The sequence below is a fragment of the Cinclus cinclus genome, chromosome 1 (genome assembly GCF_963662255.1).
Source record: "Cinclus cinclus chromosome 1, bCinCin1.1, whole genome shotgun sequence".
Taxonomy (NCBI): Eukaryota; Metazoa; Chordata; class Aves; order Passeriformes; family Cinclidae; genus Cinclus; species Cinclus cinclus.
Genome location: NC_085046.1, coordinates 16238012 through 16253572, shown reverse-complemented (window position 1 = coordinate 16253572; position 15561 = coordinate 16238012). Strand labels below are relative to the sequence as shown.

At 40.5% G+C, this 15561-nt stretch overlaps 1 protein-coding gene across 1 annotated transcript in view; it reads left to right on the top strand.

Annotated features, from left to right (window-relative positions):
- Positions 1 to 10981, top strand: part of GAD2 (glutamate decarboxylase 2) — a 38878-nt gene extending 27897 nt beyond the window's left edge. Inside the window, exons 11-16 of the mRNA XM_062494217.1 lie at positions 955 to 1019; positions 4816 to 4894; positions 6572 to 6721; positions 8420 to 8527; positions 10113 to 10202; positions 10808 to 10981. Of these exons, the coding sequence (XP_062350201.1) occupies positions 955 to 1019; positions 4816 to 4894; positions 6572 to 6721; positions 8420 to 8527; positions 10113 to 10202; positions 10808 to 10981 (666 nt within the window). The remainder of the gene's footprint in view (positions 1 to 954; positions 1020 to 4815; positions 4895 to 6571; positions 6722 to 8419; positions 8528 to 10112; positions 10203 to 10807) is intronic.
- Positions 10982 to 15561: the final 4580 nt, after the last annotated feature.

Below are 15561 nucleotides of genomic sequence, written 5' to 3'. Positions count from 1 at the left end.
AAAGTCTCAGGTCAGGGGAATATTTTAGGAGCTGTGACTGTAGTTGTACTTGTAGCAACTGGGACACTTAAGTTGACCTAGTTTGAGTGCTTTTGGCTTTCAGCTTTATCTTTAAATGCCATTAGTAAAGAAATACATAAGAAGGATACTGAGCACTGGCTCAGCTTTTGCAGCAGCTGCAAAATAAATACATAAGGAAAAGGATACATTTATCTGGAATAAAGTACTGTAAATTGCTGATCAGGTTAATGCAAGTGCTAGGGAAATTTATCAGATTGGATTCTTAGCTTTATTCAGGCTCTTGCCAAGAAATCTTTTGAAGGATCATCTTTCAGCCCTAGAATATCTTCTATGTCTATTTTTGCAAATCCTTTCTCCAAAAGGCTTGGTAATTGACTTCCCGTAGGTTTGGGAGTCTTGATTTTGTATTACTGTGTCAGCCAAAATCAGTCCTCTCAAAGGAAGAATTTGTATTTACCTTAAATACCTCTCAGTCGTATGAAATGCCTTCTTGTCCCAGATCTCTGTGAGGAAAGCAAATGAGTAGGGGGCAAGCAGTAGTGAGTCCAAAATATGATGGAAATCCCCCCGAGCAGCTGAGATCCCAGGCTGGTTTGTTATTATAACTTAGTGACTATAAGGGAAAAGGTAGCTGACCCAGAAGCAGCTTTGCAAGTCCCTATGCAACCTGATGTGCCAGTGTCAGAGGAGGGGGTGAGGGAGGGGTTTGCAGATGATGACGGTGGGCGCCTGGATTAGGGGCTATTAACTGCTGCTTCCAAGCTACTGGAAGAAAATTGTTAGCACAGCTCATGCCTCAGGCTCCATCTGCCTGGTCATTTTGGAATGTGCCACATCAGCGAGATAAAAAGGGTCCCGAAATGATGGGAGTGCACAGATGTCACCACGGAGCAAAGCGGGGCTCTCATTAAGATGATGTGTCTTGCCTTCCAGGGAGCATGGGGTGGTGGGCTCCTGATGTCAAGGAAACACAAATGGAAGTTAAATGGCATTGAAAGGTATGATTTATTAGCATCAATAAAAGACATTTATTGAATGCGTTTTAACATACTTGTGATTACCATAGCAGTGCCTATAAAAATTAAGGCATAATATAAAAATCAGTGTTATCTCAGAGATACATCTGGGAGAAATCTTATGAACTGTCCTTCCAGCTGAAGCAGCAATGCAGAGTGCCTTTGTGCTAGAGTAGTGTGGCAATTTGTTTTGAAGTATAACCAACAGACATTCCATGCTTCTTTCTCTGTTCTCCCACCATACATTCAAAGTCCCAGAGAACTTTCTGCAGAATTCTCTGATTCAGCATCCAACATGAATTAGCAATTTCCTTTCTCTAGAAGTGAATCTTGTAGGTCTTGTATAGTGAATTATAAAACTTTAAGGATAAAACCTGCAGCTAGGACAGATGTCCCCTGCTCTGTCACTTCTGAAGAGAATAGCCCTCTCCAGACTGTGTTATTGATGTTTTAAGTAAATCTGTGTCTGGATATATACACAGTTGTAATCATGAGCTCATAAACATTGCAGATAATGTAGATGAACATAAGTGATGCTAGTCCAGGCTGGAAGGACTGAGCTTAAACTTAAAACAGCTGCTTACTCAGAAACATTTAATTAAGCTGTGGAAATACTTTTTATAGGATGTTGAAATTTATCTACATTCATGGAAATGCAAAAACCATTCAGTATTTCTGTGAGCCACAAATGAGTGGAGGCTCAGAGAGTATTTAGGGAAAATTCATAGGTGCTTGCCCTGTTTTGTATTCTTCCCAGTCACCTATTTAGTCCACTTTAGGGACTTAGAGGCAGTATACTGGGCTAGATGGAGTCACTTGCATTTCTGCACTTACTGAAGCCTATGATGTTTGAAAGTAAATTATTACTCTCTTTCTTCTTCTTTTTCACTAAATCAAATTGCTGTTCCTTGCCAATTAAAATTACAAACAACTTCCTCATCCTGATCCTGGAGATTAAGAGGATACCTTGATGATTCAGTTCTTTTCTCATGCAAAATTTGAAAAGCAGCCTATGATCCTACGAATTTCATTTAGTTAAGACTGCCTACAGCACTCCAGAATTTTATATCATGCATTAAAAGGACATATATCCAAATATCTAGCAAGCAAAAATCAAACTCGTTGCCTGTGACAGCAGAGTATGAAACAAAAGTTTTGCCTCCCAAATTGAGGTCCAAATTATGCTGCAATGAGAAGTTCAGGTTAAACCTACTTTGGAGCATTTTCCACATAATATGCTTTAGATCCAGAACTCCACTGGGTTTTATTAGGTGCTTTGATAAGTACCATCTCAATACGTTTGGCAGTGAATTAAGGAAATTTGTTATTTTGAATGTTGTTCCTCTGCTTGCTGGACACAGCAGCTCGTTTCAGTTTGTCCAGATCTCAAGTGTGGGAACTTTTAGAGCAGACCTTTTAAGGACCTTTTTGTTTCATGGTAGATAATGGAGTTGTCAGAGGTCTGAGTAGAAGGGAACTGAAGCTGTTAGTCATGTTTGATAGGAGAGGGAACATTTGCTGCAGCACACTGTGCTCTGAGTACTCACATCCTTCTGGTAACAGTCAGCCCAGCAGAAATACTCCTGTCACAGGAGCTGAAGGACTGTCCTTACCATGCCCTCCAGTCTCCCCATGGAAGATTTCAAGGTGCTGGGAGATGTCCTGAAGGAAGCACGAGCCCCAGTGTGTGGAGCAGACAGGTCTGGCCAACATCAGGAGTTCCAGCCTGGTGTCCCCATCCAGAGGCTCAGGCAGGAGGTGACAGCTATATGAGAAAAGCACATGTGCAGTGAGTGAGTGTTCCCTTAGAGGGTCTGGGCATCTTTCCCAGGGCTGTGGCTGGTCAGTGCTGCATCAGTCTGTATTTAATGGTGGCTCAAGACCAAATTCTGCCAGTCACAAATCTCTCCTGTCATCCATTTGAAATCTGTAAAGGAAAAACTTTTTTTTTCTATGTTTGACCTACAGCCAAAAAATAATATAGGTTCTTTGGTGCTCATTTATTTGCGCAAACATGAGATGCTTTTGGAAAACATCTGTGGATTCCTGTAGATTTTTTTACTTCACTGTTTGTCTTGGTCAGCAATTTCTTCAAACACATACTGATGACACAAGCCCAAAATAACTGATAACAAATGAAAAATGGCAGATTTTTATTTTACATAATTAATTATTTCTCTGTGTGCAATTGGTATGTAATTAGATAAATAAGTAACCATAGGGTAAGCTAGATGTTTCAGACAGATAATTCACATCTGGCTGTTGTCAGTAAGTAACCCTTTTGCTTGAGAGAATGCATACCACTATCATTACAGAGGTCTCTTAAAGAATTTCTGTCTGATTTTGCATAGGCACAAATAAAATTAAAAAGTATCATGTCAAGGGAAATTCATAGACCTGAGTGGATGTTCAGAACCATTAACTTTGGTGTTGCAATCAGATGACTGACTGAGCTGGTGAAGAGCTGCCAAATACTCAAAAAGCCAGGCCAAGTGGCCAGATGTTGCCTGTGTAAGACTGTTCCCTACAGATTTTGCATCAGGCACTTGCACGGTCCAATTTGAATGGCAAAGAATAAAGCACAGAAGTACTGCCTGATGTCCAAGTGAATTTTGAAGTTGCTTGCTTTGAAGTAATGGAAGCAATTTGGCAGGAGGTGCATAAACCTGTAACACTGTCTCCAAGTCCTACAATGGAAAACACTGCTAGATTCTAATGCGCTCACCTCTGTTCACATCAGGGTTACCTACAAGTGTGTCCTGGGTCCTTTAAGTTTCCATATGCCTCAGTTGACTGTTTTATACCAATTTAAACCATCAAAATACAAATCACTGCACTAGAAATCATGTGTACTATGTGTCCTTGACAGCTTGCCAAATAGGATGCAAATATATATATTTATCAGATAATTCATCATATGTAACAATAGTAATTACAAAATAGCCAGTCAAGCATAACACAAAATTAAAATAATAAACAACTGGACAATCTTCCATTCAGCCCTCACCACAGTCCCAAATGCCCTTTCTCTAGACTGTATTGTGTCAGCTCTCTGTTTGTTCCCAAAACTTAGGCTGACAGCAATTTTTTCCAGCACATGTGTCCTGAAGGGAGGCAGGATCAGACTCTTTTCTGGCAAGACAGGGCAGTTCCATACTTATTACCTTAGTTGTGTGAATTGCTGTAGCCAAGCAAAAATTAAGGAGCTATGAAAAGTTGCCATCATCAGAGCAACAAGAAAAATTACTTTGGGCCAGGTTTTCCAAGTTACTCAGAGACTTAGTGATACCCAGAAGTATTTCAAGGAATTTTTTTAAAATGCCTGTATGAGCTAATTACTAAAATCTTGCTGAAACTGGAATCAGAGGGAGGGAGATCTTCTAGCTTGCCAACTTCCTATCTGTGCAATTAATTGACTGTGCAGTTTTAGAAAGTGCATCAGTCAAATGTGTGTTTTTAGGAAGTTTGCCCTATGTTTGTAAAGTATAATGACTCCCCCAAAAGTTTAATACTAATTAAATTTAGTGGATAGAGCAATTATCCTGTGGTAAATTGCCAGGATCGTCATCCAAAAGCCAACTGGAGTGGATTAGGTCCCTTGTGAAGGCATTGCTTTCCTAATATCAGTCATGATTATTTTCAGCTTTGCTGGCTCAGGGAAAAAAAAAAAAAAGTGAGTATTGATACATGTTTGGTATTATTCTAATTATTTCTAAATGCCTCTGGAATTTCATCACATTATACTCAATGTCTGAGTTTATTTCGTTTTCTGTCCCAGGGCTAACTCAGTAACCTGGAACCCCCACAAGATGATGGGCGTCCCACTTCAGTGTTCAGCCCTGCTAGTAAGAGAAGAGGTATGTCACAATATACATGCTTCTCTGCTTCTTTCTGGCATTTTCCTTCTGAAAATCCTGCATATTTTCTTCATAACAGTCCCATAGCTAATATTTGGTAATGCGACGAGGATTATAACAGGAACTGAGAAAAGACTCTGTCTATGTACTTCAGCCATGACTGCAAAAGGAATTAAAGCAGATGTCTAGCAAAAATGAGGAAATCAATGGCACTATCTGTACAGAGTTTTGTGATTTTCTGTTCTAAATGTTCATGGTTAAGTTGTGGCTGCCTAACTGTGTAACCCCACTAGCTGCTGTGTAACATAAGATGTAACTGCAGGTGAACTCTGGTCCTCTTAGGGTGAAAGTCATGGCTTACATGCAGCACCCCATTTGGTCCAGAATCGAGGCATCATTACACTTTCTAGACTTTTATGATATTCCTACCCAGCTTTGATCTATATATCCACTTGGGGCCACATGGTACAATAAGTGCACTTGGAATAAAAACTAGACATTTTATTTAGTGCTAGAATTTGAATTACCCTTCAAGCCTGTAATTTTCATATAACCATCAGTTACTGGGAGCTGCTGTACAGCCACCACTTAATAGAGCAGCTATCAAAAAGCTGGGTGCTCTTTTGCTAACAGCTGTACAACAGATTGTATACAAAGTGATTGCACTTAGGAAGAGAGAAACTAGCTTTTATGTGCCCTCTGGGTCAGTTCCCCAAGACAAAGCCTGCCCAGCTGAACTCAGTACCATCCTTGACTTCTAGTGAGAGCAGATGGTTCAGATTAGGAGAAAGCCAATTCCCTTACCCCCCACCCTCCCCCATTTTGCTATCTCAGTTTTGAGTTACACATAAAGATTAGACTTGATGATAAACAGCCATGTTATGATTCTTCTTGGACTGGAAATCACCATTTTAGGCAACGGCACTAAGGTATACCATAAACTTGGTTGAGATCTTAACTAGAGCCAGAATGTGGCTCTCTGCATTTTACTTAAAAAGCTAAAAAGGAAACCTCATGCTTTCATGAGCCAGGTTTCCTCACCTTGTTGGCTTCTGTCCCTCCCACAAAGTTACCTCTTAGAATGGTATGTGGAAATACATACAGCCCAGAAATAGCTCTAGCTGGGTTTTTAAAGGCCATATGGCTCTTCTGTCTGTTCAAAGGTTTCTATAATGCTTAAGGATCCAATCTACAGCTGAGAACTTTGCAGAAAAGAACTGTTCCTACAAAGAAAGAAAACAATAAAAATCAGAATTTTAGAGATCAAAGCAATGGAAAAGTGATATTCTTTAGACTAGTCACCAATTGTCTTGGTCTGACTCAGAAAAGAAGCCTTCAAAAGAAAGGAGGAAAAGGAACCAGAACAAAGAATAAAAGGCAAGATCCAAAAATGAAGTGAAGCATAAGAATGCTAGGAAGCACAATGTCCAGCTTTTTTATAACATGATTTGGTTCTGGGAGTGGATTACACATTGCTGGATCAGGTACCAAGGTGTCTTGGGCACTGATACAGCTTAGTCCATTGAGCGACTAAGTCCAGTTTTGTGCTTTTATTTTGATCTTCCTTTTGCACTTCAACTGAATTTGGGTGTTGGAAATTTTTCAACCAAAGCAACCCTCAAAGCAGTATCCAAATCTGTGCTGACTTCGCTGTGCTTGTGTCTTTGTGTCCATAAGGGATTGATGCAGAGTTGCAATCAAATGCATGCTTCCTACCTCTTTCAACAAGACAAGCACTACGACCTGTCCTACGACACGGGAGACAAGGCTTTGCAGTGTGGGAGGCATGTTGATGTCTTCAAGCTATGGTTGATGTGGAGGGCAAAGGTAGGACTGCCTGCTACACATTTATTTGTATTAAAATAATGTACACCAGATATACTTGAGGGGTTTTCTTTCTGTAATCATAATTTCAGAAAATACCTGACCAGAATTTCACATATATAACATGAAAGAAAGAACATTATTATTTTCTGGGGATTTTATACTTTTAACAACAAAGCTTCAAAGCAGCACGCATGATCTTGAAACTTGAACTGTATGGCTTTGCATAGCATTTGTCTTGTGTAACTGTAGGAGTCTAACAGCATAAATCACATACTAAGAATGTTGTTAGAAAGATTTCTGGAAATAAAAAAGATGTTTTAGTTGTATTCAGAAATTACATATGGCAAGTATACTGGAATACCTAGTGTCATGCAGTAGATATGAAGTAATTTTTTTAAGGTGTAGAGGAAAACTCATCAAAAACTCTTCACTGGGAAATCTGTAAACACCAGCTCTAATGATTACATTATCTGTATTGCTAAATAAGTTCTTGTGTGTATTTATTTAATCTGTTATGTCAGGTTGCCTAATTTTGGTTCAGAGGAGATGATATCACTGTTTTCATTTCCAGAAAGCCTTAAAGATTCTCATTAAACCTCTGAGGAGGTGTGGGAGTCTGTAAAGGAGGATGCAATAGCTGTTATGCAGGGGATATGTTTATAAAGGTCTGCAGAGTGGCAGGTGATTTTAGCCACAAGTCTCTTTTACTCCAAGCCTTTCTCCCAGGGCTACCTCCACTCTGTTTTGAAATCTCTATACACAGAGGCATAATGACATGGACTTTTAAGTGAGTTCTGCACTGCCAGAACAGATTTAGCAGGGACATGTATCCATTACTCAGAGACATTTCTCCTAAAGCCCTTTTTTTTAATATGCCTTGCACTGCTTTTTCTCTTCTCACACTCTGCTTGTAATATTAACATTACAAAATAGGATGTGTTTTTCTTAAAGAGTTTATCTATTCCAGCTGTTTATTCCCCTTCCTCCCTCTTGAAGGTGCATCCTTTGTTTGAGACATCACAGTTGGTGATTGCAGGAACTATTATGATGTCACAGAGAGGATTATGACTTCTGCCAGAGAAGAAGAAGCAGGCTTTTCTGCAGCTCTTAAAAACACAGTTTCTGAGTTTGTATGGTATCTGTTAGAAAAGAAGAGAGAGAAACACTACAGAGGCAGGGTAGTATCTAAACAAAGTGTGTATTTTCACAAGCATCAGACTGGGCTCTAAAAGTATATCTACCTGTTCTAAAAGAAAAAAAAATATTATTGGAAAATCCCCAGCATATCATTCCTGGAAGATTAAAATCCCCTATCCTGAAAATAGTGGGAGACTCCCCTTGTCTGGAACTCAACACCTCCTGAAGACCCACTCTCTGCCAATCCAAGCTGTCCAAAACCATCCTCAGCCTCTCTGCAAAATCTTCCCAAGTCACCCTTTGAGATGCTATTCAGATTCTGAGCAAAATATTCTTCAGAACCAAGCAAGTACCTGATGCTTATTTTGCAAAATTGGCTATAGGGGTGTCAGTGGCAAGAGCTAGAGACACAGTGCCCTTCATCACATAGAATCAGATCCTTCAGAGACTTCTGAGAGGTGACTTGTGCTGATGTGTTGGCAGGTATTGCATGGTCCTTCTGCCCTTTTAATTCATGGAACAGATATTCATGTAATTTCTTTTCTTCATCTCTCTGTAAAGGGAACCACAGGATTTGAAGCACAAATTGATAAGTGCTTGGAACTTGCTGAATACCTATACAATAAAATAAAAAACAGAGAAGGGTATGAAATGGTGTTTGATGGAAAGGTACGTAGTGCAACTTCTTTTTCTCCGTTGGTCAACAGTGTTTGCTTCATTACCTATGGAATGCTACTAACAGCTCAGATCAAGCAGCATGAGACAGAAAGCAGGGACCCCAGTAACAAAACCTGTTGTTGTGACAGTTCCTCTCTTCCTCATGGAATGCAGGGACAAGGGCAATGAGGCAGCTGTGCATAAGTGTTCAGTTTGCTCAGTTTAACCCTGCTGAAACAAAACACCGGTATCTCAGCCTAACACAACACACAGAGGCACAATGAGAACCAGCTCTTATGCTGTACAAACAAGTTGCAGATTCCTAATAGCAGGGTCTGTTGGGAGTGGGGATACAGTACCCCATGCAGCTCAGAAAGGACAGTTATGCAGAGCAGTTTTATCAGCTCTGCTGTGGGCAGTCACAGGGGAACTGGGGTGCCTCTAAGGCTCATCTGCACTGAGGTCCCTGCTGTGATGGGGTGCAGTCAGCAGGGCAGGGGCTAGTGTTGCCTGGGAGCCCAGCTGGCTCATGGGACAGAGGCAGCACCACTATCTGGGGTGCAGATATCACCAGGCAAGTTTTGTGGAGAGACTCCAGCTGAGGTGGGAGCCCTGGACACCAGGAGCTGGGCTGGAGCACGGTGCCCAGGGCAAGCAGTGCAGCCTGGGTTGGGTGGCTGTACCTCTGCAGTGCTCAGCCACTGCTGCGTGGGTAACCTCTCCAGCTGTGAGGGCTGGGCAGAAACCTCTGTTATAAAGTTAGCTGGTGTTCTGTCTGTAAAAGAGAACAAGGATGAACATCGCCATGTTTCTTCAGAGATTACAGGCTCATATCCACATGCCAATATGGAATTTATTTCCCCCACCTCCCACATAATCACTGAATTTTGTCCACAGTGTCTGATGATGAATAGAGGAACTGGCAGCAGAAGGAGTCTCTGTAAAACACATTTAGCATCCAGAAAAGGGGAACATAGCAAGGCAGGCAACTGTTGGCAGATTGGAAAAATGCACAAAACGTCAACTAGTTCTTATTTTATGCCTTTCTGCTTAGTGCTCCCATAGATGTTAAATGAGATAAGATGCTGTGGTGCATGCATATTAATCCAGCAGCTAGCTGAATCAAATTGCAAAGTAATAAATTTCATTAAAAGTAAGAAAATCTTAGACTGTTCTATGCACCACCTGTGGCTCCTGTTTACAGAATCAGATTCTGTGTTATTCTGTCATGAAATAGAAGTAAATGACACGGTCTTCACCTCTAAATTATCAGTAATAGACTCTTGCCTTAGCCACATGATCCCTTCAGCCCCTGGAGGGGATAGGAGCTGCAAAATCCAGATGCCTTTCAGAAAGGCGTAAATATATTTGCCCAGCTGGATGATGTGTTTCTACATCTGACACCCTTGGAATAAATTGCTTAAAATTATCTCTTCTGCATTAATAACAATGATGACTCTCAGTGGACCACAATAATGAAAACCATCAACTGCTGTCACAAGATGATGTATGAGAGGGAGAGAAGGCATGAGCTTAATTGCAATTGAGATATTATGAGCATTTCTTATAACATAAACTATTATTATTCTGTGCTTAGCCTCAGCACACAAATGTCTGCTTCTGGTACATACCTCCCAGCTTGCGTGGCATGGAGGACAGCGAAGAGAGAACGAGCCGCCTGATGAAGGTGAGCAGGCAATTCCCAGAACTGCAGGCAGGCAATCCCCAGAATGATCTCCCAGGGCACAGGGCAAGCTGAGGTTCTGGCAAATGACACCTCCATGGTCGTTGTACTGCAGGTCAGTCTGACACCACCTTGCTCTGGCTGCCAGCTGTGGTATTCCCTGGCTTTGCCTGATCTCCAGAGCTCGTATTTGCTCCATCTTGATGTGCTGAAGCCACTGTGAACTGCAGTCACTAAACCCAGCAAGGGCAGAAAAGCTCAGCAGTACTACAGCACCTTGGCATATGAAAACAAGTGCAGCCATGTTATGAACAGTACAAAAAAAAAAGCTGTGATGTCCCTGTTAGCAGTATTTAAAGAGCAGGACAAAGAAATGGGATAAATTGAATGCCTTTTCAATGTGACATTTATTCCTTACTGGGGGTTAATATTTTTATTCATATTGGATGTAATTTCATTTCAGCTGCTTGTAGCTCTCCATCCTCTATTAAAAAAAAAGAAGTATACTCTGTTTTAATAACATTGAGGGTGATGATAATGAAAATAATTATAATAATAACAATACTAATAGTCCTCATCATCATCCCCCACTTTTTGTTGCTCTGCAGGTGGCACCAGTGATAAAAGCCAGGATGATGGAGTATGGCACAACCATGGTGAGCTATCAGCCCCTGGGAGACAAAGTGAACTTCTTCCGCATGGTCATCTCCAACCCTGCGGCCACTCACCAAGACATTGATTTCCTGATTGATGAAATAGAACGCCTGGGACAAGATTTATAATAACTGGGTGTGAAAATCTGTTCCTGGACCTCTAAGTAGACAATTAAGTTGTCACAAACTGTGCGAATGTATTTGTAGTTTGTTCCAAAGTAAATCTATTTCTATATTGTGGCGTTGGAGTAGAGTACAGTTTAAAATCAAGAAACATGGCTCCTTTAAAGTCCTTTCCTGAGTTTTAGAATGCCTCCTTAATAATTAGCTGCACGAAAAAACTTCATTGAAACAAATAAAGAAGACCAGAAGATAGTTAAAATTTTACCCCAAATTTTAACAAAGTAGTTACTTTAAATTAACAGCAATCAGACTGAATTATGCCAAAGTTGCCCAAAATGATGACAAAATCAGATTGGGGGAAGTGGGAGGGGGTGGTGAGATGCAGAATATACATGCTGTATGTTTAAAAGTGAAAGGATTTTGCCTTTTTCGTAGTGTTAGAACAGAATTTCTAATTTACCTATCGCAACATTTCAAATGTATTTAAATAAGTATAGTTTTACAAAAGGAAATATATATATATAAAAATCCTATTTTGTAAACTATATATTTTTATTTTATATGGGTTAGAAAACTGCAAGTACAGAAGCTGAAAATTAACTGGAATTCCTGTTCTTTTGATGGAGGTGCCTCAAATATTTATTACTGTTTATTTTAAAAGACAAGCCCATGTAATACGTTCTTTCTCCATGTCATATGGATTGTACATCTCCAGGGTTGGTTACTGAAAAACCTCAAGAGGACTGCAGCTCTTACAACCACTTAATAAAATCAATTACAGTACAACAATAGGATGCTATTATTCCTAATTATGTTTCCCACGTGGCCTGAGCAGACGCACAATCAATATACAGTGCTAACCAAGACTGAAATAAGGTTGTATTTGGATGGTTTCTGTGTTTAAAACAGCCAGTTAAATAAAAGGTCACGTCTGAGAAAATTCTTATCTCGAAACTATTTCTGCTGTGAGCAGTCCCAAGCTACACTGAAAACCTCACAGCTACACTAAGAAGGTGAAGGCTTCTTACAGATGTACAGGTCTGCAAGACAAGGCCTAAATTTAATGTGACTGTAATCTGAGTGGCAGGGATGGGGTCTAAGTGCAGACTGTTCTGTCAAAGGGTTTTCACAGTACTGGACTCCATCCTTGTCTACAGTAAAGTCAAGATACGGCCACATCTGCCAAAGAACAACCCCTACAGAGCCTCAAAACCTTTTTAGAAACCATGGGCACAGGTCTTGCAGAAATTATTTGCTGCATCACTCCTTAGCTTTAGAGGTGTCTCTGGCATGGAAATATAAATTTATCCTTTCTCCCTGCAACATCTGGAAGTGCTGGTAAGAGTTCTGCAGCTTAGACCTGTCTATTTATAACCCTACTAAAGTTTTGGTTTTAACTTCGCCTGAATGGCTAACTTGTGTTTGTAAAGCAATATGGTTTTGCTGTCTCTAAAATACTTGAAGACAAAAAGAAGTGCAATGTGGGTTTAATTTAATCTAAAATAGATAAATGGAGTATTGATTCAATGTAATATGAGGACGTGAAGTAAGAGGAAATAAATAGTGTCTGTAATTGTGTTGCCTTTATTATATTGATAGTACTGTTTTGTCACCTCAGATTGAGGCTGTGCACTTTAGATTTAATCTGTACAATGTTGCAAATCAACATGTGTTGCTGTATAAGCTTGTACAATATATTATTGATATGTCATTATTTGTGTGGTAGTAGTATTGACTCTTGATATTGTAAGAACTGCATTCACGCCTGTCCCTCTACTGTATTTTTGCTTGGTGTTAACCTCTCCTCCTCAGCTTGTGGGCATCTCACATCACTTCAGTGGACTTCCATTGCTACCTGCATAGTGTTTCGAGCCAAGCTGTAGAGGAGATACCAATTCTATGAGGAAGACCGCAATATGACCTCTGCTAAACGTCAAAATCAGCAGATTAATCACTGAAATACTGAGTAGAGCAGCAAATTATATTCTTTATTCTTGATGGGGAAGAGGTTAGTAAAGAACTTTAAAAGTAAAAATAGGACAGGGACAATGACGAAGGTGATCAGTAGCCTGGTTACATCTTGCATGTGCAATTCTGTTTTAAAGTGCTAAGTGCAAACAGTGTATTTATTAGATGTATGTGCCAGTCCAAGATTTACATTTGGTGTTCCAGGAGAACCAGCATTTTTTTTACACATTACTATACTTATTGCAGCCAGGAAGGAGCGGCATAGCAATCTGTTCTTGTGTTTGACCAAAGTATCTTATCTGTGGTGTTGATCTAAATCCAAATAAAAGTGTAACATGTGACTCTGGGTCTTTTCATTAGCAGCACTGATGAGCACTCTAAGCGTTTATCACTTGTGCCATTTTGGAGCAAGGCCCCAATAAAGAGAATGTTTAATTGCAACTCTTTATGTCTCCTGCTGGATTTTTTTCATTACAAGATGCATTCTGCTCACTACTATAACATAAAAACACCAACTCTACCACCAGACCTTTTCTGAGTCAGTACTCCAGACCTTTTTTGGAGGCAATACTCAGCACCAGCATACAAGAGTAAATCTGCCATCTGGTATTCCTGCACCTTTTCTTTACAAGATGGATTTAGTTGCTTTTTTCTCCTCAGACAGACTTAATATTTTATGCTCTGTTTTGTCTTTTTATTTCACAAGTACTTATCCCCAAATTAACCATAGACTCAAATGAGCCTTCTGGACAGCAGTGAAAGCAGTCAGGACACTTGCCAGGACAGCACAGACTATACAATGGCAAAATTTAAAACAGCTATGAAGTTAAAAAAAGGCAAAACAACCAATACAAAAACTTAAGATTTTAATCTTTAATCCCCTGGCCCAAGGCCACCTCCCTTTAAAATCTGCCACCAGTCTGCTGTATTTCTCTTCCACCTCTGCAGTGCTGCCCAGTGCAATACCAGCAGCAGAGCAATAAAAATGTGCATTAAAGCCACAGCAGTCTGAAAGCTCATGCCGAAAATGGGATTTTTTTCTATCATTTCTGTAAGCCTCTATCAGAATTGTAGATAAACACCTGTGCTGAATACCTCCACAGAGCCCAGCTAGAAGATCTGTAAGGAAATAGAGGGAGAACTTGTGCGGATAAGTTACTGTCCTTACCCCAGTGAAGCTCTTCATTTGGCATTGGGAGGGGAGCACTGCTTTAGCCTTTTTGAGCACTACCCTCACAGGAGTGCATGAAGCTTGGGCTTGTATAAGTGGCTGACATGCCCAATACCCAGTAGTTAATAGTTGCTGGGGGGTCAATGCAGGAAAAAAAACAGAGTAAGTGGGCTCTTGTGTAGCTTCTGCAAATCCTTGGTCCTGGTACAGTATTGTCAGCCAAGAGAGTGGCTGAGGGGCAGATGAGAGGCTGAGGAAGTTCTCAGCCCAACTGAGTTGTTAGCCTGGTAACACAAGATGACCACCCAAGGACATGGCTGATGTGGTCATTGGGTGTTGATGACTTTGGCTTTTTGTGGATGCTGCACGTTCTGCAAATGGCCTCCAGGCAGGACACAGAGAGAAGCCCTCACCTACCCAACACCCTGCATCTCCAGGGAAGGCAGGCTTAAATATCAGGTTAGCTGTACTTCACTCACATGTCAGCATGACTAAGAATGAACAAAGCAAGACAGAGTTCAAGAAAATTTATATCTTTTATCTGGCTTAGCCAGGCTAACTGCCAAGAAGAAATTCATTCTAGATAGAAAGTGAGCCCCATATGAAGTCACGAAACTCTGTCTTTAATGTGCTGATGTCTGAGTCCTACAATGTCTGAACCATCATGTTTCTACCTGGCCAATCTAATTAAAGGGACTAATTCAGCCATCAAGGGAAAGCCAAGTGCTGCAGCTGGAAGAATTCCAGAACTGCCTTCACTGAAAAGATAGAGCACCTACAGCTCATGGCACTGTTCATTACAGCACTGTAGGATGCAGGTGTATAGATTTTGCACTGTACTGTACTTTGTAGCAAGAAATTTGGTCTGAGATTAGAAGAAAATTAATATCTACCTCTTTTTGTAATAGAATACAAGTCTTGCTGCTGAAATTCTTGCATTGCAAGTGAAGATGAAAAAAACCCTGTTCTATAAATTCCCATTTCATGAACAGAGCAAGGCTGTTTTCTCCAGGCACAGAAAAGTCACAAGCCAAGCAAGGATGGAAACCCCCTTGTTCTCCCACCACTCTGCAAGGGCTGTCTCTGCACATGTTCTCACTCCAGCTGATGGCTGATGCTGAGAATTCCAAAAGCATTTAAGTATCTAACTTCCATAATTTTAACCCAGATTGCTTAATCCCAGTCCTCTAGAGTACTCACTTTTAACCTGTACCTGTAATTCCCTAGGGATGATTTTTCCATGTGTCTGTGAGCAATGGTCAGGAAGGGCAAGTTCAATGCTCTGTTCTGCAGTATGTGAAATTTCTAAAGGAGTCCTCACCTTCCATAGAGAGGAATTATTTCTGAAACACTAGATTTCTCATTGCAAGTAACAGGATCTAGTCTGTTACTGACATCTGACCTGCACTGGACATTAAAACTATGTCAGATTTTAATTCTGCAGCAG